Genomic DNA, 26,327 nt, shown 5'->3' with positions numbered 1-26,327 from the left:
GAAAAACATCTCCATTTTCACAATATGGGAAAAGTTCAAGTGCCGAGTTCAACAGATTTATTATAACCGAGAGAGGTTTATACTGAGTTACATTAAAGATTACAGCTAGATAAGGTTTCTAAATATATGGCAAAAAAATACCCAAGTCCTAAGACGTGTTTTTATGTTTGCTTATATTTTAAAAGTAATGGCACATTTAATGGAATAGCAGAACATTTCCTTTTAATAATGTGACAATTTAGTTAACTTTAACATTGTCCTAGATAATACATAGGCTGATGAAAATAGATTAGTTTTACATCAGATAATGCTGCTTGGTTTACATAATGAAAACTATGATTTTCCTATAAATAAGAGTTTAATAAAATATCTCTGTTGGTTTATATTTAGAGAGAAGAACTGACGTGATCACCAACTTGTTTATTTCTAGTTATGCATACACCACTGATCTTAAACATACTGAGTCTTCAGGAAATACAAACTCCTGCTCAATTCGTTTTCTTACAGCGCTAACAAAATTCAACCCATTTTCTTCATCACAGTTGCCCTAACACTATTATTTCAGGGCAAGTGTGGATCAATGAATGCATGAACTCAATGTAATAGCTGATATTCTTTAAAACAACTTGGCCACTTTATGCTTCCTCAACAGTACTCAGGATTTATCTTTTTTGTATCTTAACTACACTGTTCGAAAAATATCTGAAGTTAGAAGATAGGAATATTAAAGACCTTAAAAAGCTAAGTGTGCAGCTAACTTGTGCTAATTTTAAAATATGTTAAAATATGGCATGTATTCTAATTCAATAGTAAATCTGGTTTTGCTTTTTAATGGAAAAAAGTTCATAACTGATCTTGTGTCTAAAGCAAGAAGGAAAGAGCTGCACTGACTTCCAGCATAACTGGTGCTGATTTAATGGTAATTGAAACACTTGTATTTAGTTAATTCCACAACTGCAAGCAGATTTCCTAAGTTAATCATTGGTAGTCATTCAGAATTTTGAGCTCAGGAACAGCCGTCAGTGATTGAGCAGAAGAAAAACCTGGCTCTACACCTGCAGTGTTGTCATATCACTTAACAGAAAGATGAATAAGAACCAAGTGACAAACCGTAGTTTAGCTATGGCTAAAAATCTGTTTATGAAGTGCTGGAGCTCTGCAAGACAAAGTTGACATTTAATGCTCTCCTGCAAGATTCCACAATACCCTACATTTTTGTCCTTCATGTGGCTGTTTCACTTAAACCACAGTTTTCATTTGAACCATATCATTTAGAAGTATATGCAAAAAAAATCAGTTCATCTAAAAAAGAAGAGTCTTGAAATTAAGGAGCCAGAAAGACAAGTGAGAGACATCCTGAAGTCCTGTGTAGTTACTGTTACAGACAGTTAACAGCGAGTGTGATCTTCAGTTTAAAATTCAACAGCAGTCATGCAAAGGTAACACACAATTATGAGCAAATTGTGGCACCACTCGAAGATAACTGGCACACATTATTAGCTCTGTTGTAGTAACATCTGTCGGTCACAACACTGTATGGAAGGAGCCAGGTAACTGAGAGAAATGTCTATTTTTCTAAGCCTCATCCAAGAGTATGTTTGCAAAACTTCCATTTTTAGCTCCAAAAGCATCATCACAGCACAGCTAACGTTTCACTGGGTTTTGCAGACTCAAATAACTATATTACATTAGAGTTCATTCACCACCAAAAGACATTAAAAAATACCCAAGTACAGCTCAGTAGATTTACGCATTATGTTGTAAACCATCAAGAATTAGCTCCACAGCGGCATAACAGGCTACAAGATCCTACTCAGCAATTCCATTTAGCCCATGTAATAAGTACAAATGTGTGACATCTTCCAAGTAAACCAACCTCTGCATTTCTTGAGGGGAGAGAAGGATGGAGGCCAAAACCCCAGACAATTCATGCTGACTTCCAATCCCATCCCACAAGATGTTTTTGTGAGGTTTTTGGGACACGGCTAGAAAGTCATCCACAGTGACAAATTACAGCTGCTACTACAACACTACCATGACTGGCCATTCTAAGGATCATCTACAATAACTCCCTCAGAAGCTACTGTGCAAAGAACACCAAAGCTTGCACTGACCTATTTATGATTCAAGTACTCTCTCTGCTCCATGATAAAGAGGTTTTAGAGAATATGAAAGCGCAGTCCAGGGAGTCCTCATAAAACACTGCAGATTTCAGCCTTTTCTCAGTTTCCTACATCTCAGCAGTTGCAGAAGTGCCGTTTGTGTAGCCACCTTTAGACTTCATGTGGTCCTGAATTGATACAGCCTAGAAAACAAGTGCATTAGAACACGCATCTTACAAAGCCTGGTTGTCAGAGCAATTACTGAAAGCACCTATTTGATGGGGCAGATGAGCCTTCTGTTGACAGTGCTGGGTCACTGAGAGTAGAGAGAAATAACAGCATTTAACAATTCTGGGTTAACGTATGTTGAGATGAGACAGGTCTTGCTATCCAAAATCCACTTATTCTTACATCCCTCACCCTGGCCCAGCTTTGACTTCAGGGTAATGTGTTATCTGGACCTAGAATCAAGTGCATCCACAGAGGCCTTATTCAAAAGGTCCCCATCATATGCGAAGCTACTAGGGAAATGAGTACTTCTTGCTGACTATATCTTCCACAGTATCTTACGCTTACAAATCCAAGGACAGTAGAGTTTGGATGCTATTCTATTGATTAAAAAAAAAAGTCAGATTTTTCTGTGTCTTACAATTATCTAGTATTTTATCAGCTACCTGCACTATAAGTTACTGAGAGGAGATTCCTGCTTATCCCAGAGGTGCACACTTACTGACGAATAGTCCCCATTCATCTCTCTTGCCCCGACATGCGCAGTGTGTACAAAGTTCATTGGTTCTCCTATCATGTTCCGGTCCAGTCTCTGACGCCTCTTCTATAAGAAAGGAGATATCTCAGGTCTCCATCACAAAACACGAGCAGCTTTCCGTCAGAAACAAGCAGCTGAGTTAAAAAAACAGTCAGTACTGACCCCTAATGACACCTCATTGCAACCAGGCTGAAGTTTCAGGCTGTTTGCAGTAAGAGACAGTCAAAGTCACTTTTATTACTACATACTGAATTTTTGCAAAAACTTTTTTAAGGTTAGAAAGTCAGGGCCTGAGCACTGCAAACAGTCATATGGCCAAAGCTTCTGGCAAAACACACATAGTTTAAACATAGTTTAACGGGTCTGGTTTTAGCTTGTGCATTAGTTAGCCCAAACTAATTGAAACAATATGACAATGAAAGTGTTTTCCACATAACTGAAAGAAGATTCCAAATCTGATAAAGGATGGTAGTTGTGTATCTACCTACCGGCTGGGGCTGTTCACCATTGCACCAGTTGAAACAAACCAGAAACTCAGTCATTATATTTTCAGCAAGTAAGAAGGTCTTGTTAAGTGTAATTACTGCTCCAGGAGTTAAAGCGGTGTGAGGACCGAGGTGCAGTTCCTGAAGTGAGTTTAGGAAGCAATTGCTTGTGCAGATTCACTGGTAAAGATCACAGAAAACACTGGCTGAGTATACCTGCAAAGAGATTATTATATGCTTATACTAAAATATATTAAAGTCTTGCAACAGTTATTGAGCAATAGACATTTCAGAAGACTAAAACAAGACTGTAAATTCTTAAACATACCTGTACAGAAGAGTAGCATCAACTTAAAATCAGTATGCTCATGGCAGAAATCAGGGTTAAGAACTCTGCACATTTACTCCCAGATAGCAGTATAACTTCTGGGTTTTTTACAGAACTGCAATAAAAGCAATGTTAGAATTAAGTCAGGTCTTGTTTACCAGTCTGTGATCTTGTTGCTAGCCAAACTAGCCAATGCTTATGAACTATTTAGTATTTCAAAGGAAAACAGATTTGAAGCACAACAGATTGAATGCTTAACATTTACAAAGAGGTGCAAAAATTTCCTTCTTGCGTCCGCTATAGTTACTCTTCTTAGACACATAAAAGCTCAAAGTAAAGAGTATTCTACAACTCCAAAAAAGGCCATAAAAGGGAAAAAAAAGAGCTTCGTATATCAGCAACAGAAAGCATTCACCAGACAGAGCCTAGAGCTTCCCAGGATATGTATTAGCACAGCAGTCCCGAACTGAAGACAACCACGACACTCACTGACATTAACAACCCCTGAAGCTACAATAAAACACAACATTTTCATGGTTACTGTCTGGTTTTTAAAACATCTTCCTGCAAATCAAACCCAGGGATACAGAGTGGCCTTTCATATCAATTTCATATGAGCTTCACCAGTTCAGCTTTCCTGAAGCCTCACTGAAGCCTTCACAACCAAACAGCATAAGCTTCCCCCTTCACAGGCACTTCTTAAGTAGTCCCACAATTATGTAATTAGCACATCTATTTCTTTCACCTGTGTGGTTTTCTTACACTTCTTCACTCCTCACACTTCAAGGAGTTATTTTAAAATTTCTGCCATTTATCTTTCAAAGAGTTTGTTATGATAGCTTCGCCTTTAGGTGGCCTATGTGATACATTATTGCAGAATGTGTCATATATTATTCCATTTTATCCTGGGTGGTTTTAATACCACTCATTATCTGGCTCAATTACAATTTTTCACCTCGCTTCATCGTCTCACAACGGTCTTTATCCCTGCTGATGCCTTGTTTGGATGCAGCAAAGAAAGTACAGTGGCCCACACAACTACAAGAAGCCGAAGCTTTTGCCTACATTTCATTACTTGTAGATCTTTTAGGTTTATTTCACGCTAAGACGACTGTCTCAAAGCTAAGATTTTCTTAAAAATCATAACGTGTATCACTGTACACTAATAACCCGTTTTGAAAGCAGACTCACTGAGATGAGCATCAAAATAGAGAAACATCCCCATCCCAAAATAATTGTTGAACGCCTGCTCTCCTGCCGTACCCCCTAGCGTTTGCTCATCTACCTCGGTGCGTACCTGGGTGTTGCCTGCTGCTCTAAGGGAGCTGACGGGATGGCTTGTCCTCACTCAAGCCCCGGAACACAGCCAGCTTCTGTCTTGGCAACTCCAGCGCGTATACAGTTCATATTTCATATAATCAATTCCGATTGCTAAGCAAGAATACTTCCCTGTGATCCCATAGCCTGCGACGGTTCCTTCACTCCGTAAGGTGCTGCAGAAGCCTGTTGTGCACTTCTCGCTTACCTACAGGTGTCAGAAAAGCAGAACAGAAACCAAAAATAGCCTCCTGGTTTGGCACCAGATTTGCGCAGCCGTGCAGTTCTCTCAGCGCTCCCCATGCAGCCTGTGGCTCCCTTCCACCCCTGCGGCAGCTCTGCAGGTGTCCCCCTGGCACGCAGCAGCGCTGGACGTCTTCCTGTTGTCTTTCACAACAGAACTCTTCTTTTTCCTCTGCGTCACTCACAGGATCATCCTCCAGGACAGGAACGTCCGTGCCGGGGCATGGGACATCACCTTCCTCTCAGAGACTCACGCTTTCCACACTAACTGGAAGAATTTTAAACACATCTTAATGTGTTCAGGCTCGCCCAGGACTAATAAAAGCCAACAGAACCCCAAGCTGAGGAGAAAACAACATTTTGTCACTGTTGGCATACAGACCAGAACCGGACAATATCCTGTTGTTCTTTCTGTCTGTTTTTCACCATAGCAGCAGTATCATCGAGAAGAGAGAGACAAAGGGCCAGGGCAATGGCTAGCACGCACAGACACAGCTGTTGAACGCAACGGGCAGGATGCACAGCCATCCTGGAGTCTGTAGCCTTAAACCACCCAAGCGCTGAATGTTTAGATTGCTGCACTGAGCATAACATTCAATTTGTCATACCATTGCTGTGTATTAAAAAGTATTCAAAATATTCTTGCATTTTACTTACAAAATATCAATTGTGTGGAGTAGAAAATGTTTGCCTGAATCAAAACAAGAATTCTCTGTTTCCATAGACATGAGAGATGCACAGTTATCTTAATAAATAACATATACCAAAGCTATCTGTTCTTCACAATTGGCCTTTACACTCAAGGTCTGATCATGACAAATCCTTGGCTCCCAGCTACTAGTGACAGACAACGAGTGTACAGTTAGTGCAGATGTTCACACATCAAATGCTACCACCACCCTGCCCCAACTGAGCTGGGAAATTGTGGTACCTTCCCAGTCCAGTCGTTGCATGTTTCACTCCAGCACCGTTAGTACTGAATTAATGTGAGAAGCACATTTCAGCCTAATTGCCTTTCTCAAAACCACCCTGCTTCTAATTTGCTCATTATTCTTACTTTGCTCATTTGATATTTACATCATGTGAAAAGACCAAAAGAGCTGTTCATTAACATATTTGAACAGCGAGATATGGTCAAAAGCAGTGGAAATTGTATTTCCAGATCAAAAAGTAGTTTTGAACACAAAACTTGAAGAATGCATCTTGCTTGGTGAAAGGCGAGGAGTAAAAAGCCAATGAATCATCAAGACCTTGGAGGAACCTTGGAGCCAAACAGCATCCTGACCCTACTAGTATATGTAGAGATGACAAATTTAGTTTGAGATGTAGTCCTCAAACTACATAATAACACCACTATGTAGCATGATTATATATTGGCCTCCTACCATCCTGGAGCTCCATAGAAAGCTGAGAATAGGGTTTTACCTGAGATCTTCACTAACTGAAGTGACTTGGTATTGTTAATCTAATGAATTTAGGTGCAACCACTGAGATTTGAAGCTTCTCCTTTTAAAATGTAAGTACATAAACTTATTAAAAGGGAAAAAAAAACACACCAAGACAGATCCTCTATTTCAAAGTAGAAACAGGCTCAATAACAACATTTTTAAAACGCATTTTAAACTAACTGCCCATTCTCCCTCAAAAAAAAACTCAAGAGACCACATTATGTGTTCTGTTTGGAAGCTAAAAATAATGGCAATAGAAATCAACTGAGATTTGACTGGAGTCTTGCCAAAATTAGTAAAAAAAAATAAATCACAAAGACAAGAAGCCGAATGGTTGACAACACACCAAACACTAGTGTTGTAAACACCTTGAACCAAGTGACTAGCTTGCAAATTATGGAATTCAATGTTATTAAGCTCGGATTTTATTTTAAAAAGCCCCCAACTGTAGGTGTTAACAGAAGGAGGTACAGTCGCCAGGCACAGCCGTCTCCAGCCCTGTGGATTTCTGCAGTTCGCAGGATCCAAGCGCTGCCAGCCCAGAGCTGAGGGACAACCAGAACCTGCAAGGACACCAGAGGAGCAGGGAACTGCCCTTCATTGAGACCTGGGGTCACAGGGGACAAACCCTCCACGCTGTTTCCCTGTCAAATTTCTACGTGCCCATCAGATCTCCCTGATTTCATGGCCTTTTTGACCTTGAGCGCACGAAATGCTCCCACAGCTGCTGCCGCACGTTACTGCCCCAGGCACGGGCTGTGGGGATCCCCGAGGCACGGGTCACGCCAGAGGGGCACCGATTCCCGCCCGGCCCATCCCGCTGCCGCTCCCCGCCCGGCCGCGGTGGCGCTGGGCGGCCCGGCCCCGCCAGCGGGGTGAGGCGCCGGGTACGAGCGCGGCCCCTCAGTACCAACAGCCGGGTGTCTGTAGCGGGGACGCCAGGAGCCCCCCGAGCCCCTCCGGGCGGACGCGCTAACGGCTCGGGAGGGCCAACAACCGCCCCAGCGTTAACGAGAAGAGCAGCCCAGAGGGAGTCGCCCGCCATCAGGCGCTGCACCCGCCCCACGCGGTTACCGCTACCGGAGCCGCTGTAGCGGCACAGCCGGAGCAGACGGCACCGACACCTGCCCCACTGTCCTCAGGGCTCGCCCCGCGGCACCGCCGGGAGGGAGCGGGCGGCACCGCGACGCGGCAGCTGCCGCCCTGGCGGGCCGGAGGAGCGCGCGGGCACAGCGCCGCACACCCGCACCGCGCTGCCACCGCTAGACCCGCCCCCTCGGCGCCGCGATCGCTCTGCCATTGGCACAGCCGCCCTCCGCCGGCGCAGCGGCCAATAAAGCGCCGCCGAGCGGCCGCGATGTATGCGCATCGGGCGTGAGTGAATGCGTCCTACCCAATAGTCGCGAGTCCTCCGCATTGCGCACTCTCCATTGGCTGGGCGGCCGTGGCAGCCGCCCAATGGCCGCGCAGGAGCGTGAGGGAAGGCCCCTGCAGCGGGGCCCGGCCTCCCTTTGCGGAGCGCTCCGGTGCGGCGCGGACCAGCCCTGCTGCTGCTCCCTCCGACTCCGACCATGGCGTTGACCAGCAGTTGACGTTGGGTTTCACCCCCTTCTACCTTCTCCTCTTTCTCCGGCCCCTTTCTTCCCCCTCTCCTTCCCCGGGTCCCGGCTCAGGCACGTAGGCGGCCGGTACCGAAGACACCGGGTCCCCACCCCGCCCCTCAGGAACAGGCTGCAGGAGTCGGGCCGGGCGGCAGCCAGGACGCGCCATGAACATCATCATCGGCATCGGCGGGTGAGAGCGGCGTGGCGGGCCGGGGGGCGGCAGCTCGGGGGAGGGGGTGCCCGCGGGGGTGCGGGGCCCGGCCCGGGGACGCCTTCCCTTCCCCTTCCCCCGCCCTTCCTCGTGCCGCTGCCGCAGTGGCGCGCGCGCACGTGGCCGCGTGCCGCCTCCCGACGGGCGCGCGCTCTCGCCGCAGGGTCACGAACGGCGGGAAAACCACCCTGACCCGGCGGCTCCGGCGGGCGCTGCCCAACTGCAGCGTGGTGCACCAGGACGACTTCTTCAAGGTGAGGCCGGGGGACGGCGAGCGGTGACCCCGCCTGCTGCCGCCCTCTCCTGGCGCCCGGCCCGCCCTGCCCGGCTCCCCCGGGCGGCCTGTGCCCGCTGCGGCGGCTCCTCAGCGCGCAGCCTGTGCGGCTGGCGGATAAGCCTGCGCTGAAACGCGGCCCGATGACTTCCCGTTTTCTCGGAGCGCTGCGCTGGTGTTGGTGCGAAGATAGAGCAGCAGGCTGCTTTATCTTCTTCTCGTTACCACTGCGTTTTATCTGCATGCAAAGAAACTTGGTGGAGGGTTAAGATTCCCCTTTGTAGCTTCAGGGTTCGGATCCTGAGTCTTGTTTTCAAACGGGCTAGTAGCTATCCTGACCAGCCTTTTTCCATATCACTGTTTCAGCCCCAAGATGAAATAGAAGTTGAAGATGGGTTTAAACAGTATGATGGTAAGGCCTTACATCTGTATTATCAAAGTGTAACTCAAAAACTTGGAGTATTTTGACCCTTTATGTGCACTGGTTTTGTACTGGCTCTGTTACTAGATGGTGCTTAATGACTGCTTGATAATAGCTGTCTGTTTTGTGTTAGTGATAAGTGCATTAGATATGGAAGCTATGATGAGTACCATCAACGCGTGGATAAAAAACCCAGTCAAGTTTGAACGTTCTCATGGGATCAACAACACACTGGATGCCCAGATCCTACAAGATAAGGAGGGAAGAGATAAAACAATCCACATTCTTATTGTTGAAGGCTTCTTACTTTACACCTACAGGTAACCAGATGTGCCTTCATATATTTTGACTTTTACATGACAGGCAGACCTCCAAGGCAATCAAAAAACCTGTTCTAAACCTGGAGTTAGCAGCTGGTATTGACCACTGCTGAGCTTAGGTGTTGCAAGTTTGAAGATAGCTCTAGCTACAGAAATGGATGTAGTTCAACCTGTCGATTTCTTGCTATTAATCAAACAGCCTGGCTGTAACCAAACTTATCCTTTCAGGCCACTGATTGACGTATTCCACCATCGGTTCTTTCTTTCCATTCCATATGAAGAGTGTAAAAGGAGGAGAAGGTAAGTTTATCTTTCGAAGTTCCCTTGCTAGCCCAATAACACCTCACTCTATTCAACACTTGGTTTCTCTGAAGATTTAGGTAAGAAAGGATAAACACTAATGTAGCTGCTGTGTGTAGCTTCCTTCACCAAACCCAGAAGCTTCCTTACCAAGCTGCTGTGTGTGTGAAACCAAAGCTCAGTTTTGGCACAAATATTTCAAGGGTCTTTCTTGCAGTGATATGGTTCCCAGGTCCTGAACTACCCTGGGATTTTATATTTGGCTGTATTGTTCTACACATACGCTGTTCTTAATGCAAATAAAATGTGTTAGACTTGAAGGTTGTTTTCAGAGGAATAAGCAGACAGCTATTTTACCCAAAGTTCTGCTAAAGCGTCAAGAGAAGGGTATTCATCAACATTATGATTAGTTTGTCTTAAGAATCCTCTTTACATCTTGAACACTTTGGACCTGCACATCAAATTCCATCTTTTGGGGGCTTGCTTTATGCTTTCAGCTTATGCTAAATATTGTCTTTTGATAAGTTTACAAACTATATTGGAGGCAACAGGCTCAGGCTAGTGTGTAGAGAAACTAAATGAATTATTTGCCATTTCCCTGAACTGTAATTAGACTGCTCTTAAATAACCATGTTTTAATTTATAGTTCGAGGAATTACACTGTACCTGATCCACCTGGATTGTTTGATGGCCATGTTTGGCCTATGTATGTAAAGCACAGGAAGATAATGGAAGATCTGGGAGTTGATGTAGGTAAGTCTTTAATGACACAAGCACTTTTGTAAGATTGCTTTATGAGAGTGCTTTTCAAACCTGGGATGTACACGCTCGTTTAAGTGCGTGAGAGGACTTGAAGCAAGTGGATGGAGTATATATTTCTCAGATACCAGTCAAGTGCATGCTCTTTAAATTAGGCTCTGGCAGGCTTACAGAAACATTCAATTATAGCTCTCTTATTTTACTTTCTTTAAGTGCACTTGAATGGAACAAAATCAAAGGAGGAACTGTTTAATGATGTGTATGGACAGATCCAGAATAAGATTGAAGAATTACTTAACATGCAGGTACACGTTTATGCTTACAGTTGCTTCTCAAAGGCAACAATTTTAAAGGCTATGTTGAAAAAGCATGAAACTATAACTTGAAATATGTTTGTGTATATCTTTCTGTTTAGAAATAAGCTGCTGATGATGATTCTTGCGAATGAAGATGACTCCTGTTTGCTCTGCGCTGTCTACCTGACTGCCACTAAAGTTCCAGCTTCTGTGAAGACTCAATTCTTAAATTCGACTTTGTTCAATCTTCCCTTGAAACTGAGTTACGTATGGTCATAATTAAAAAGCACTTCCCCCTGTCTGTCATCTTAATTTCTGTGTCAGCCTGGTCTGTAGCCTCAGATGATCTTGGTCTTTTTCCAGTCTAGCAGGAATTCTTTTCACTATGTTCTTTACCTGCGAGAGTAAAACGTCATAGCAGAACAGATGTGAAGTGGCAGAACTGTCACAGGGGAGTGTGTGTATATACAACCTATACACATGTACTGCACCGAGTTCTTCCCTTTTGGTAACCTGTATGAATTTCTATAATCCACCTAATTAGGCAGCAAGGACGCTTCTGGATGAAGAAATTAGGATTGATTTCACTCTCCAAAAATCAGAGAAAAATAGGAGGTTTTCAAGCAGTTTTACTAGCATTGAAATATTCTGTTAAATCCAGTGCACGCATTGATCTCAGATGCAGACAGTTCAGTTCAGAGTAATGATAAAAAATTACATATCAAACAGCTTTAACATTGATTAGAAGATTTTGATAGTGTTCTGTAGCTCTAAGCAAGTTCACATTTAGGTTCAAACTCCTGTGTATGGACAGAAATAGCTTAAGGCCTTGATTCACACAGAGCAGGGAAAGCACATCTTCAGGCTTAATTACTAGTAGGGGGGAAAGTGAATTTGGGATCAAAGCTTTATTTAATGAAAAACAAACCACAAACCAAACAAGCCTAAGGAGGTGGTTGTCCAAGAGGGAAGGTGTTCATCCACATGTGAACAGTCAGTTTCCCCAGCAGGGCTCGACCAAGACAGCACAAGCAGTTACTTGAAGCCCAGATGCATTAGCTTCCTGATGGGTGCTGGTCCACCCCAGTACCCCCTAGAAAACAACAAAGTTGGTTCATCAAAGCAGGGTTTGTGGGGAGTGGTTTTGGTTTAGTCCCAGAAGATACCACGCTTGCTAAGAGATGACTGTTGGGGGTTTGTTCTGGAGAATCATCTTTAGTTCACTGAGGTTTTCCCTTCTATGCAGTTCAACCCTATCCTGCTTGAACAACTGGTTAATAGCTAAGCACCCACAATGCTCAGAAAATTGAAGTTTCAGTCATAACGAAGGATGCACTTCATTTGCTTCTGTTCTAGCAAGGAACTAAGCCAGAACAGGTATCTTCCTGGCTTTTTTTCTGAACAATCACAGCAGCTCTGCCTGCTCAGAACTGAAATACTTACTTAAGTAGGGCATTCCAGTAGAGAAATGGCATCATGTCAGCTTTCATATGGTACATGGTTATTCTCTCCTTACTCTGGTCAATAGGAAAGGTCTCCAAAGGCTGAGCACTGTAGTCAAATTCTGCTAGGATCACTTTGTTGTAGGCTGTTACTAGTGGGCAGGATGTATATCCATCGTACTGCAATGAAGAATAACCCCTTTTCATTAATCTGAGTAAAGTTTAACTATATGGCTTGTATTACCTCAGCATTTAATGTTCATATTTCAAAAGAAGTTGCTAGGAGGTTTCTGCATTTACAGTGTTAATAGCAGTGAGTTTGGAAGGCTACTTAAGCCAATTATGGTTTGAGAACCATAATACTAAGGCATTTTATTTCAACTGTAGATTGTAGATTTGCTTAACAACATTGCTTAAATTAGAACTAAGCTAGAACAATGGGGCTTTGCGTCATTAATTGCTGGTTATTGTAACCAGTCAAGTCGGTGACCAGTAGATCAGGATGAGAGCCAGTGCCAGCTTTAACAGATTATGTATATATATAAACGGGATCTTGAATATAGCTGTAAGAATTCCCAGAGGATTTGAGGAGTATGGATGATGATATTCAGGTTAGTACCCCCCCAAGAAATATTAATTCAGAAGCCATATGTAAAATGAAAGTCGAATCTCAAAGATAAATTCGAACGTACTTATAGGCTTAACATTTTCTGTAGTACAAACCCTTCAGTTTAACACTTTAAAAGATCATTTTCTGTACATTTTAACATAGTACAGATGTGTAAAGTTTGCAAGGGAGCAGGGATTATACCAGCCAACAGTTTCATTCTAAATAAGCCACCTGCATTGGTGAAGAACCCAGACTGATCAGCCTTTCAACTTCTTTCAACTCAAAAGTCAAGGAATTCAATATATAGTAGTTTTAATAGCAGTATCAAGAATATGAACTGTGGAACTCAATTACTATTACGACACAGTATTTAGCACCCCAAGTGCTGATGCAAAGCCCTTCCTGCCTCCTGGTTCACACAGTTTAGCTGCTTGCAAGACTTCCTGTGTAAGAATAGAGAAGGCATTCGAGGTACCTTGTCCCCAAGATAAAATCTGCAGGTACCTTTTTAGTTGGCAACTGGTTCTTCATGACCAGGGAAATAGTTTTATCAAGCACTCCAGACTGGGCAGCTACATAAGAAGATGAGAAAACAAAACAAAAAAACAAAAAACAAATTAAAAACACCCATGAAACAGAACCATGTGTATTAAGGCTTTGTTTTAGGTAGCAGTTATTGCCATTACGAGAGCACATGCTGCTAACTGGGCGTTTTGTCAGACGATTCAGCTGTAACTGAACTTGCGTGTCGAATCAGTTTGGGAAGTTCACAGTCCCAGATAACAAAAGAAAATGTTTTCAATAATGCTTTGGCCTGTTTCCAACATGATAAAGCTTAATGGAACTTGAGCTGTGTGTTTTTAACCTATGCTACATTATACGTGTTGAGCCTCCCAAACACTGACACGCTTAAGTTTTGTTTCAAGTGCTGTAAGGGAAGTATTTTAGACCCATTTGCTGGAATAGTTGATTACACCATTCTTTGTGTTAGACCAATAACATACATTTTAGCCTTTTCACACACACCAGTACAGACTTCGGGTTTTTTCCACCCTATTAGCATTTTTTTTTCAGTTGTGAGACCATTTGCCTGAAGTGTGTTTAGATTTGACCCTGTGGCTACAAGTACAGACCACGTGATGGCTCAATGGTGACTTATCAGTTGGCTGACACATACACATGAGCTGCTAAGATAGGGCAGAAAGTTTTGTCCCTGAATGATGATGGAGCGCAAGAGCCGTACACTCATTCTATGCCATTCTGTGAGCACAGAAAATAGAATTAGTTCACCCATGAGGCATTTGGAACGAAGAAAGCTGTGAGTTAATGGCATCAACGTGGTCTGTAGCTAATTATTTGGCCCAGGAGACTTAGGTCTTTTGGAAAGATGGAAATAATTGAAGTCAAGACCTCAGGAGTAACAAACCAAACAAAAAGCTCACCGTCACTCCCACACTTGTCATTACACACACACACACACACACACATAAATTTACCTACAGCTGCAGCGGTTCTCGATGTTGGAAGGTTGGTGCAGTCTCCAATACCAAATACATTAGGATACCTTTTATGTTGTAGGGTTTCCTTATCTACGTCCACCCAGCCAATTGCATCCGAGACAGGACTGTTGATGAGGACATCAGGTGGCCCCATTGGGGGGGTGACATGAAGCATTTCATACTAGACAGGAAGAAAAAAGGCAACCAACAGCTAGTTTATCAGAGCAAGTCACACGTGCGTTGATATAAGGCAATAAGAGCAGTATAAGGGGTTTACTTCTTAACTAAAAAAATAATATACATATATATCTAAAGAAAATATGCTCTCAAATGTGAAGCGCATCCTTTACTAACATGAACCTTCTCAGGCAACTCCCTTTAGACTGGCATAACAGCTGTTTGCTTCCTCCATATATATCTGAGACATTCCCAAGTTATACTAACGAGGCATACAGGACTCCATGAAAAAGGTTTTCTTCTCTCCAGCATAGTTACAAACTTTTGAATCTCCTGCTAAACTTAGAGATGGTACTCTCAGGAGGAAGCAGTAGTATACAATGAAGCAGACACTATATTATCATAGCGTTGTGGTATACACAGAAAATAAATAGAACCGGACCAGAGGTTTGAAAGCTCCTGACCTGATGAACTTCGGTCACTCCGGGTTTGTCCAAGTTTTCAAACACAGCTTCCTGCTTGTCTGCTCGAACTTCTACAAGGTTGCACTTATAATTAACAGTGATATTCCTCTCCTTTATTATTTCAAGCAATGCATCGGCATACTTCTTGACACCAAAAATGACGCCAAGTGAGGTGTTGAACATTATGTTTGCTTTGGAACGTTTTCCTGTCTGCACAGAGAGATCAAATCAGGCTTTCCTATTAAGAAACTGTGACAAACTAGCAGAGACAAAAGAACTACGTTGTACTACTGGAGAGCTAATAAAACTATTAATGCGATTCAAAGTATTAACATTATAACTCTCAAGATACAGCTGTTTCACAGCATTTTAGAAGCTAGACAAGATCATTCTATTATTCTATTCTTTGCCCTTTCTGAGTGAAGACACCCTCCCCAAACTGCTGATGAGAAAAGGAGTCTCCAATTCACCGAGGAACTGCTGCACGCAGGTTAAGCACTTGCAGCAGCTTAATACCATATGGCTTTCCGAAACCTTCCCTTCTATGCATTATTCAGATACTCGCCCGGTAGATGGCTCGTGAAACTTAAACACACACGGTGCCCGACACTTGGGCCTGAGGTCGTCTCTTGTTTGCACTAAGTTTGCTTTAGCAGCCTGGCTCTGGCTCCTCCCGATGCCGAGCAAGCGCAGCCACTTTTCAGACCAGCAGAAAGACAAGCAGCAACAGGTTTTAAACGCTTAAAGTATCAAAATTACTTAGTTCCAGCCAGCATTATTTTAGTGCACCACCCTAGGTCACAAATTAAGCTGAGAACAGCTGTACCTGTAGCTCACCAGAAGCAGGTAAGCGGTTCTTTCCTTAAGGATTCCGAATTCTACAAGTTTCTCCAGTATTAAACATATAATAAGTATCTATGCACAATTCAGTTAGCTTCATTTATTATACATTAATAATAGAAAAAGCAACTCGGTCACTTTAATTTAATAATCCTGGGCTGCATTCCTTTCAGGTGTGTTTTACTGGTTTTATAGATAATACGAAGCCTTCAGAACAAGCACTGGCACAGGGAGTACAATACTCACTTTCCTCCAGTAGGCCTCTGATAAATACATGATCTTCTGAGGAGCCCCCGCACACTTCACCGGAGTATTTGGAAAAGTGAAGATAGCATTTCCCTCCTTGAAATCTTGTAGAGCTCTCCATGTTTTCTCTACCGTATGAACAGAATAATTGGAACCTATTTTGGGGTGGTGAAAACCCTCAGGCAAACCTTTGATCTAAGAAAATGAAATTAAGGTTTAAAGCACAGATGGCAAAAATGTTGTCATCATCATAAGGTATTAAACGCAGACTTAAGAAACAGCTATATAAGAAGCCTCTAGCAAAAAGAAAGCCCAGTTGGCATTTTTGAAAATAAGCCTAGCAATCAAAGAGGTATTTCCATCAGATGATTTAGTAGATGTAACAATTAATGACATTATTCTGGTCTGCACCGTGAGTGTTCAGAGCAGACCCAGCCCCCTGTTTTTGTAGACTAGCACATTAAATTCAGAGTAAGAATATATAATGTCACTATCACCATAAGCAAAAATAATGTTAAAAAAATGTGTTATGAAATTCAAAAGGTGAATTAAACTTTTCAGTAGCCAGCTGCAGAGAGATACCTGTATTTCTAGAGTTATTTTCTTTTAACTCAGCCGTCTCCAATAATTATTTCCCAACTATGTCTGAGCATTTGTTTGTGAGGAAGGAAGTTTGCAGAAATTCTATGAGAAAATGGGGTCATATTTCATGCCCTGCGATGCGTTTGGGACGTTACAGCCTATGCCTGCAATGCATTTGGGACGTTACAGTCTATGCCAGGAAGGGTTCTGTTGGCGAAGACAAATAATAGAAGCCACCTCTCTTTTTAAACTGGCCACTTTTGAAAAAAAAAAAAATCATATAAATCTCTCATGACACATTTTATTCACTACAGAGCAATAGCCATTGACTGCATTACGTGGCTTCTATGACCGAATACTGAACGTAGTTCTATCGGGTTGTACTAAAGAGACGTATACAACGTCTGAGAGGGTCACTGAACACAGTGCAATTCCCCATTCCACTGACCTCATCACCAGAACTTCTCTGGTGTGACTCTAGTTAACACTAGTTAACTAAGCTCTTGCTTTACTTATGCCTTGGCAGCTTTTCAAAGAGATACTTAAATATATTATCAGGTACTATATCATCAGGTACTATATCATATTCAGGTTATTACATAGTGATCTGTGGAAGGAGTAAAGTAATTAGGCTGTCTTCTGGCTCTTTAATTCCTATTAGCATTCAATATCTTGCAGTAAAGAAGTGTACTGAAAAGCTATTTACTTTAGTCAATCATAAGGGTATGTGGTGCTGTTAAAATTAGTAAAAACTTGATTAGTGTAAAAACAAATACCTTTTCATAATGCAGACTAATCCCAAGGGCAATTATCAGATATTTGTAAGATACCTGTTGTATAAGGGTGGAAAAAAAAGAAGTATTTTAGACAAACCCCAAAACATTACCTCAAAGAAAATTGAGGTTATCTGACAGCAGAGTCATAGGGGAAGGAGATATAGGGAACACTAGGAAAGTAAATGCTAAGCTCTAAGAATAATTTGTAGTTAAAACGCTAACTGCATTATGAGATACACACACAGCCTTTGTCATACACAAAAACAAGTGTTTGGAGCAAAATATTTTATCTTTTGTGTTCAGTTCGCTATAAACAGGGAGAAGACTTACGATAATAGTATTTTAGGTTGATGTTATTCTAAACCAGTTATCTACAACAACTTTTATTAGAAACAGGTTTTTCAATCAAGTACTTCTCATAAGACTAATTGGGATTTCCTGGCCTCCTGGACCTCAACAGGCAATTCCCAGGGGATGTGCTGAGGCGGACAGACAACTCGTGACATGCAATAAGAGACTGACATTTCTTTTTAAGAAAACATTATTACCTTGGTATCATTCTCCAGCCAGACGCAGTTCTTATCTGGATCCAATGCTGTAACTCGAGACTGGATCCACTCGACACCTCTGGGCATTACGCTTCCCGTTGGACGTGCCGAAGCCGCCAGCTGCTTTGCGCCGCCGCCAACCAGGGTCCACAGGGGCTGGTAGTAATGGGTCTGAACAAAATGTTCAAATGGACACTTAAGAAGTGTTTGAAGGGACTTTAAGGTCACTCAGACAATTACATTAAGCAGTATTCCCTGAAAATAAAACAGTTTCAGAACAAATATGAGGCCTTGGTACTTGTTCTTGAAGCTCCAGTGATTGTTTGCTGCTACCCTTATCTACAGTCATGCTGAATAAAGCTATAGCTAAATGGGAAGTTAAATGTATTCACAAGGTGTTAGTGTCTACATCTTATTATTTGCAGTCTCTCAGAGAAAGCAAAAGTAACTACAAATAGTGCTATGCCAGAAACTTGTTTCTTGACCGACAATGTTGCTTCAGCATGCAATGAACTGGTTTATTCTCAAGTGATCACAGTTATTGACAACAAGAGGCTTTGTATTTGAATATGGCACATCTGTTGGTGCAGGTGAAAACAAGTTTGAATGTTAAATATTTTCGGACACTCTGGAGTTACTGTTGCTTTTAACGTTGCATTATTCTTAACAAAAGAAGCTGTGTAAACAAGCAAGAGTTTTGCATGCCAAAGCTGGAGAGGTGCATGCATCTCTATGATGGAGCAACAAATTTCATGCAAAGCCTTCAAACAGATGGCTGGTTGGCCATTAAAAACATGTGGGGCTGGAGCGGGATAAGAATCAGACCAATATGGTTGCATATGCAAAACGTTAGTTCTTTTTGATGCTTCAGCTCCAAGGAAGACTCACCTTACTTGGCTCAACAACAGCCACATTTTCTGCCCCCACTTTCCTCTTCATCCGAGCACTCATGGTGATTCCACCAGCACCTCCACCCAGCACAAGCACTTCATAGTAATCCCTGGCGGCACACCTGGCTGCTGTGTGCAAGCCAAGCGAGCTCATCTTCTGCGTCCCTGGTTTCAGCAGCCGTACACCGGGACGGAGGCAGGAACAGGAGGACACTGCTCCAATCGCTGACATCTTTCAGTAAGCAGGAAGCTACAAGACAAAGGAAGGCACCAGTAACAATCACAGGAGGTAGAACTGATATTGATTTATCTGCCTGGATGAGTCTTCAAGACAAGAATTATAATACTAAACTTCTGTTGCACCAATTTGCAAATCCATTTGGGGAAAAAAAATAAAAGAAAGTCAACCCTGGCCTCTGCCAGGAAATTGAAATTTCATACATGGAAATGAATTCTAACCAAGCATAAGAACATTTTCTGGTTCTTGTGGCAGGAAAGTGTATCTGATCCATTAGCACAGGCAACTCACAGCTGTAATATTACAATCCTGAAGAGACAAGTGCCACAAAAAGAAGAAGGGCGTTGTAGATCACTATAAAATGATACAGTTGTGTGAGCACACTGAGCGCCATTCCGCCAACTGTAATGGGTCTGCCCAACACAACCTTACATATGTATTTTACCAGTGGGATGTAGCAGCAGGTGCACACAGACGCAGCCCCGCTCGCTGCCTCTCGGGTGCAAACCCTTTGGGTGCTTTGAGCAAGGGGGTGTGTGTTAGTCTGTCCTTGCAGGAAAAGCAACGGGCCCTAAGCTTGATAGGAAAACAAAGCTCGATAAAACAAGAGTTTACATCGTCCTCAATCTGGGATCTTTGAGTATACCCAAAATACTTAGTTCTCTATCCATGGTGACCTCTTAGCTTTTATATCAGCATAGCGACTGGAAGCAAAGGTCAGAAACCCACACTCGCTCTTGCTACGCTACACCCTGTCACCTGAGAGGTGGGAGCCAGAGCCCTAAAGCCTGACAGATCTCGACAGTTGTAGCGCTGTAGTACAATTGCGCAATCTAGAAGTCAGTCAAAGTTAAACCACGCGTTCTCCTCCCCCTGCTAGAGTGAACAAGAACCTTTCTTCTTCTAAATCCATTGTTTGCACAAGCTGAACACCAGTTTTTAGCTTTTTGGTGATAAAACAGGTATAAACTCATTTTAATTCCACTCCTTATTGTTCCATTGCCAACAAAGAATGAGCAAGCATGATAACCTGAAAGAGTCAGCATGATAACCTGAAAAGGAGCTTATGACAAGACTTTGCTGTGTTCTATACTTGCTCCCCTTTGTTTAACTCCTTGAGTCACCAGGCAAGAATTCCAGCGTTTTCACTTTAAAAGGGTAGAACTTGTTTATGGTACGTAAAGGCAGGAGTTTGAAAACTGATCTAGACACCTCAAATATTTTAAAGGTCAGCTTCAAAAATTCTCCCCATGCTAAATGTAGCTTCGCAATTCATTCTGCACCTTCATGTGCTCTCTTAACGTTCCTCACCTCCATAAAGCACTTGGGGTGCACGAAGCCCCGTTATTAACCCCTACAGTACAACTAATTTGGGACAGAGAGAGAAAAATATCGGAAGTGTCTAGTGTAAAAATAATGTTAATAATTTTGTTTGACAGCAAGTTTCTAAGATGCAGACATGTCCTCCCCACCCCCCATTCACAATAAACCCCCAGCCCTCTAAAGAAGTTAATTTCACTTTAAAGGCTGTTTGTCTTCTGTCCAGTGCAGGCAGTTATTTAAAGATGTGGACAGACGGCTCAAGCAAAGTAGGAAGTTGTCGTAGCCCCAGAAATAAAAGTTACCTGATGGAGACGTGTCCTTCTTTCTCCGAGTCAGAGAGAGATGAGCTGTGAAGAGTAAGTTTTGCAACTTCCCGTTTGCGAGACGGTTTTCAGAGGGACGTCCTGTTTCCGGAAGCTCGAGAACACAGGCAGGAGTTTGCTTTGGGTTTTACTAATCGCACAGAACAAGCACAGTGTTCTGCTGGTTAGCAACGCACAGCACGTCCGGATCAAGAGCACAGGACTGCATTTCTGTAACGCTAAATAAGGAATTATTATCCTCTCCGACCAAACAGATTTTGAAGGAAGTGTGCTTATCAACACACCAACAGCAATCTTACTGGGGAGAATGCGGCATTGTGTTGCTTTTGAGTTGTTTCAGAGCATGCAGAAACAACCAATCTCAAGGGTCATTGCAGACAGCTGGTTTTTAAAACAAATGGCAAAATCCTTCATATGAAACTCCCAAGTCGGAGAGCAGCTGTACGACCGAGCCAGCCCACAGCACATCACCCTCTGCTTTGGACACTGGAGATAGAGGAACCGGGGAAGTACAGAACAAAAACAAAGGTAAAGTGGAAAACTCTTAATTAGCCTACTGAACTGAAGTCTTAAACTTTTACAAGACCATTTTAACACACAGCACGCTTATCCATCATCCTTTAAACGATGACAGCTGATATGAGCCTTAGATAGCATTAACTGAGAGACACAATCAGTGCCTAGAACAAATATTTAACCGAAGCATGAACTTCATGGAGGGACACTCAGTTTTTTCCTTTCCGGAGTATCTAACACATGCTTAGCTCCCAAGTTTGACTGCTTCATTGAGACACTTTATGAACCAGCTATTGCAGATAGTTAGAAAAAAATAGAAAAGTCTCACTAGAAAGAGGAAAGATCATTGTAACACCAGGAAAACATCATTGCAACTATCTTCCCAACAGTTTGTCACAGGTCAACAGTTTAAATGCTCCACCCATGCACAAATCCTCAGGGCTCCCGCATGCTGGCACCGCACCCCGTTGCAGGACCTGCACACCCTAAATATCCAGCTCCCCATGAGGAAACAGCCCCCGAGCCAGGCGGGTCCAGGCGCACAGGTCTACCCGCCGCCGCGGCTCTTGCCCAACTCTGACATCCCGAGGGAAGCAAACCCGGTCCTGGCAGGTGGGAAACGCAGCTCCAAGGCGAGGTTCTGACCAACACAGCGCCTGCTGCTGCCGGGCACTCAGCACTTGGGCTGTGGGTGCGGAGCGGAGCCCCAGCTGCACCCCTCCCAACCCCAAGAGGGGTGCCCGGTCCTGCTGAAGCCCCAGCACAGGGACCCTCCCCGGCCGGCGCAAACCCCAAGGCCCGCAGGCTGCCCCGCCGGGACCGGCCGGACCGCGCACTCCCGCCCCGGGGCCGAGAGCCGCCTCGGCCCCCCCGCCTCGGGCAGCCGCGGCCCCCGGGCTCCGCTCCCTCCGGCGGGGCGGGTCCCATCCTCCCCCAGGCAGGGGGGCCGCCCGGCGCCGCGGTGCCCACACTTGCCTGCCGCTTGCGCCGCCAGCCCCGCGGGTGAGGGAAGGACCCGCCGCCGCCCCGGGAGCGATAACGGCGGGGCCCGTCAGCGGGAGCGGCGGGGCGGAGCGCGGCGGGCAAAGGCCGGGGGGGTGGCGGGCCCGGGCCTGGGAGCGCAGCAGCCGCCGGTCGCCGCTCCGAGGTGCCGCGCACTTCGGGTCAGACCCCGTTACCGCAGCTGCTGTCGCTCAACGGAAAGCGAAGCGCATTTCAGCCTCAAGGCAGCTGTGCCTGCCTGCGGGTTTGCGCTCATCTGTTTTCCTAAAGGTCCTCCCATCTTCCATACAACGGCTCTTCGAATTCGCCATCTCAAAAATCAGACCAAAGCCTGGAATCCCACCACGTTAAAAAAAAAAAAAAAAAAAAAAAAAATTAAGAAACAAACATAAGTTGAACTCCTAGAGGAATAACCTGAAATCGGGTGTAACTCACCTGGACACATGGAGAAAGGATCTTCCAGTTGAAGTAGAGGCAGAGAGCAGGGCTGCCAGTCTGGTTTCTGTTCAGCTGACTGCAGCCCATGGCTGAGCGCAGCCCTATAATGTTTTCCTCTAAAACTTTAGAGAGCTTTTGATTTATGGCATAGTGATAGCATGAAGTAATAACAGCTGTTAATCCACTAAATTGTGTTTGTCAAGCCAAAAACCCAGTCACGTGGAGATTAGTGCTGAGAGTAACATATGAAAAGAAAATTACACATCAAGCAACCACCAGATCCAAACCAAGCGTCAGGCCCTTTCCTTCTCAGGCTCAACCTTCCCCTCTTGGCACACGGTTTCTGCAGAGGTAAAACTGCTCGGCTGATGCACAGCCAGCTGTGGAAAGCTGTAAAGACTGGGGAAAGGCATTGAGGAGTTACATGCAAATACACCACAGGGCTGTTCCGCTGTCTGCGTGCAAGCGAGCAGCAGAGGGGAGGAGACATTCTGCAGGGCGCTCATTTGGAAAGCAGGAGCGTCAGTCCCCTGGCTCACCAGGCACGCACGCTGCAATCACAGAGTCACACAGTGGTTAGGGTTGGAAGGGACCTCTGGAGATCCTCTAGTCCAGCTCAGAATTACATCCTGCGCTTCCCAACAAGGCAGTTTGTCTGTCCCAGCTGCACAGCTCTCACTCCTTCAGCACAAGGGCACTGCCGCTCCTCAGGGCCAGCCACTGGCAAACTGGGAACACTCCAGCTTGCTTGTGCCACTCGTCTTTGTGTTACTTTGAGCTGCTGTGTGAAGAAAAGCAGCTTCAGTTGCTTTTCTCAGCTTGCGACTGAATGTGAACAATCATAAACCAAACCCTGACGAGTGACCTCTGTTCTCACAGACAGGTACAGAGGTTGTTGGCGATGAGGCCGCAGCACTTCACAGCTGAATCAGAACAACTCATTTTGCCTGTTTGTAAAAACCTCCACACTGTCATTCCCAATCAGTGGCTGTTGTCACAAAAATACACAAAGTCCAAGAAGCAGGTTTAGCCAAAAGGTATCATTAATTTCGAAAGGCTACAAGTTAAACTTTCAGAGGAACGTCTCAGTATTTAGTAGTTCCACACATATCTACAAGGTTTCTGTAATGCTTTCCACAGCTACACAGAACCGGCTACATCAGGCTAAAATGTGTAAATATAATAAAACAAAGCCCCAAATTAAAAGGCCTCTGAAACAAACAATTTATTTCCTGTTGCTTATCTTTTGTCTTACGTCTCGGTGTGAACGACAGTGCAAAACTTCCTTCTGTAAATACTGCTTTAGAGACCATTGCCTTCGCACGTGCACAAATTTTGAAATTATTCTTTATCAGGCTTTATATTATTTGCTTCATTAAGACGCAAGTTTGTAAAACAGATTTATTGCAAATTTTCTGTTTGCCACGCAGGGTGTTTTATTTCCTGTCTTAAACCCCATGGATTGACACCATGGAGATAAGCAGATAGATAGGAGCAAACCCAAGAGAAAAAATACTGAATTGTCAGGTATGGCCAACATTGTGCTTTCATAACACTTCATGAAAAACACATTATGGACTTGAGCTGCCCAGAATCTCCCAGATCTGTGGTTGCCAAGTTACTGTCTGGAGGAAATCAGTTCAAATTCCCCATGCCAGCAGTGTTGTGGCAACAACAGGTACCAACAGAGCTGCTCTTCCCATCAGTTCTAGTTTGATCACCTATGCAGAAAACTGAGCAAGCTAATTTTGTCACATCATGAGAGCTCTTGGCTGCGCTGGCACCACAGGGACCGGATTGAAGCCAGACAGCGGGGCGAGGGGGATGCGACTGCCGCCTGTTTGGCTGCACATCGCTTTGCCGAGGACTGAGCAAAGTGATAAACACAAGTGTGCTTTGAATTAGTGGAAAGCAGCGGTATTTGTGCCAAACCCAACTGTTTGCTTCAACTTAAGCCTATGCTTTGATTATAAAATAAGTAAAATCATCCTTGCTGCCTCCACATACTGCCTTACTAAGAAACCTAGTGCTTACTATTTTCCCTGGCATGGATAGCCATATTAATATTTATGCTGCCATAATTCGTATTCTTGCAGATTCACATCACTAAGTCCAAGTCCTGCGAAGCTTTTAACAGTAGTTCAGTTATATTCACATAAATAATCCAACAAAGAACCAATTCCATTTAATGAGTTTTTTAATAAAAATGACCCCTGCGAGGTGAGGTATTAAAGTGTCAAGCTCAGTATTAATATCAAGAACAACCAACTGTGTTGCAAAGCAAGCAGTAGGTGGCAGAAAGAGTCTAATGAAGCATAATTTGGAATAAATGAGCCAGAGAACTCTCAGCTGCTAGAATCCCAACACAACAGCTGCAGAAACAACCTTTACATCACTATTTACACTGTTATCACTTAGCGCCCAGCACAGGGAATAAAACCACATAAAATATTCTGTAGCCATTTTCCAAGAAGAAACAAATATTTGTCTTATGGACAACCACTTACCCATCTCGGTGAATAAGCTGGACGTCGCTGAATTAAAAACCGGCTCACATCAAGCTGTACAGCTACAGGTGGGGGAAAGCAAATCAAGCATCCAGGTTAGCACGGGCAGAGATAAAAGCACAGGCAACCAAGATAAGACAATTTTATAAAACCAAGTAAAACTCAGTGTATACAGTAACAGAATCACTCTAGCTGTGCATATTAACGCAAGCATATAAGTTTAGATTAATTTAATGATACCGGCACCTAAGGTGGCATTTACTTTTTATGCATTACGACACCAGAGGTGCATTCAGAAGAACAATATCCTATGGAGATAATGAGCTGTAGTTTTGAATGAAATAATTTAAGAGCCCATTAATTAAAAAAAAATTATGTAAACTGACCAGACTATATATGTTAATTAATTTTTCCCCTTTATTACAGAAAGGTCATTTATGAAAATTAGTTCCTCATTCATACAAAACTTTTCTCATAAAGTTGTTGTAAAATGGAGCTTATCAACTACATTTTTATGTATGTGTATGATTCCTCAGCACCACTGCAACCTTCTCTTCTTTTGATCACAAATTATTCCTAACACTGAAATATGCGATTGCAAAAGCACTGATTTCTATGCTTAGAATTCTGTATTTTTAATAAAAGTAACCATGGGTTTTGAAACAAAACATAAGCGGCTACGATTTCTGAAACAACACAAAAGCAGCTATGATTTCTGAAACAAAACAAAAAGCCTTCACAGTTCTTTGGAAAAACCCAAACCAAACCCCACAATTCTTCACAGCAAAAGCCCACGACTTGAAACACTGAACTGGATTCTAGACAAGGGAGCACAGATCAATAAATATCACAGGAATTTAATCCTGATTTAGATACTGAGGCATCTAGTTTCACATTATACTTTAATAAGAACTGTTATATAGTCCCAGAATTTAATTTGAAACTACATTACAAAATAAAATATTTAAACAATATTTAGTTATGTACACTCTGCTCCAAAAATGGGCTGTGAATATTCTTTACATTTCTCTT

The 26,327-nt window shown here is 43.5% G+C and overlaps 3 protein-coding genes across 10 annotated transcripts; 1 reads left to right on the top strand and 2 right to left on the bottom strand.

Annotated features, from left to right (window-relative positions):
* Positions 1-42: 42 nt before the first annotated feature.
* Positions 43-7,745, bottom strand: LOC102097248 (CDC42 small effector protein 2-B-like). Of its 3 annotated transcripts, none has more exons than XM_065075913.1 (5): positions 4,979-7,745; positions 3,682-3,796; positions 3,357-3,533; positions 2,833-2,934; positions 43-2,305 (listed from the first exon to the last, which is right to left on the bottom strand). In XM_065075913.1, the coding sequence occupies exons 3-5, from the start codon at positions 3,408-3,410 to the stop codon at positions 2,231-2,233; spliced, it is 231 nt and encodes a 76-aa protein (XP_064931985.1). In that variant the 5' UTR covers positions 3,411-3,533; positions 3,682-3,796; positions 4,979-7,745; the 3' UTR covers positions 43-2,230. The 3 variants fall into 3 exon arrangements, with proteins under 3 accessions (XP_064931985.1, XP_064931984.1, XP_064931986.1); XM_065075912.1 differs by having other exon boundaries at positions 3,357-3,569; positions 4,979-7,742; XM_065075914.1 differs by lacking the exon at positions 4,979-7,745 and adding an exon at positions 4,306-4,328 and having other exon boundaries at positions 3,357-3,569.
* A 398-nt stretch (positions 7,746-8,143) lies between these two features.
* Positions 8,144-11,186, top strand: LOC102086007 (nicotinamide riboside kinase 2). Its single transcript, XM_065075903.1, has 8 exons — positions 8,144-8,483; positions 8,668-8,758; positions 9,145-9,190; positions 9,333-9,519; positions 9,748-9,819; positions 10,466-10,572; positions 10,792-10,883; positions 10,994-11,186. Exons 1-8 carry the CDS (start codon positions 8,458-8,460, stop codon positions 10,997-10,999), a joined length of 627 nt encoding a protein of 208 aa, XP_064931975.1. The 5' UTR covers positions 8,144-8,457; the 3' UTR covers positions 11,000-11,186.
* Positions 11,187-11,485: 299 nt separating this feature from the next.
* On the bottom strand, positions 11,486-25,963 carry SQOR (sulfide quinone oxidoreductase). Of its 6 annotated transcripts, none has more exons than XM_005513046.3 (11): positions 22,786-25,963; positions 20,812-21,318; positions 18,947-19,198; positions 18,059-18,229; positions 17,511-17,564; positions 16,153-16,347; positions 15,067-15,276; positions 14,423-14,606; positions 13,431-13,498; positions 12,318-12,496; positions 11,486-11,967 (listed from the first exon to the last, which is right to left on the bottom strand). In XM_005513046.3, exons 3-11 carry the CDS (start codon positions 19,178-19,180, stop codon positions 11,910-11,912), a joined length of 1,353 nt encoding a protein of 450 aa, XP_005513103.2. In that variant the 5' UTR covers positions 19,181-19,198; positions 20,812-21,318; positions 22,786-25,963; the 3' UTR covers positions 11,486-11,909. The 6 variants fall into 6 exon arrangements, with proteins under 6 accessions (XP_005513103.2, XP_021135960.2, XP_064931959.1 ...); XM_021280285.2 differs by having other exon boundaries at positions 20,812-21,050; XM_065075887.1 differs by having other exon boundaries at positions 20,812-20,962.
* Between the last annotated feature and the right edge of the window lie 364 nt (positions 25,964-26,327).

This window comes from Columba livia, chromosome 11, assembly GCF_036013475.1.
Source record: "Columba livia isolate bColLiv1 breed racing homer chromosome 11, bColLiv1.pat.W.v2, whole genome shotgun sequence".
NCBI lineage: Eukaryota > Metazoa > Chordata > Aves > Columbiformes > Columbidae > Columba > Columba livia.
Note: the sequence above shows the minus strand (reverse complement) of the source record. Positions and strands in the feature narration are given on the sequence as shown.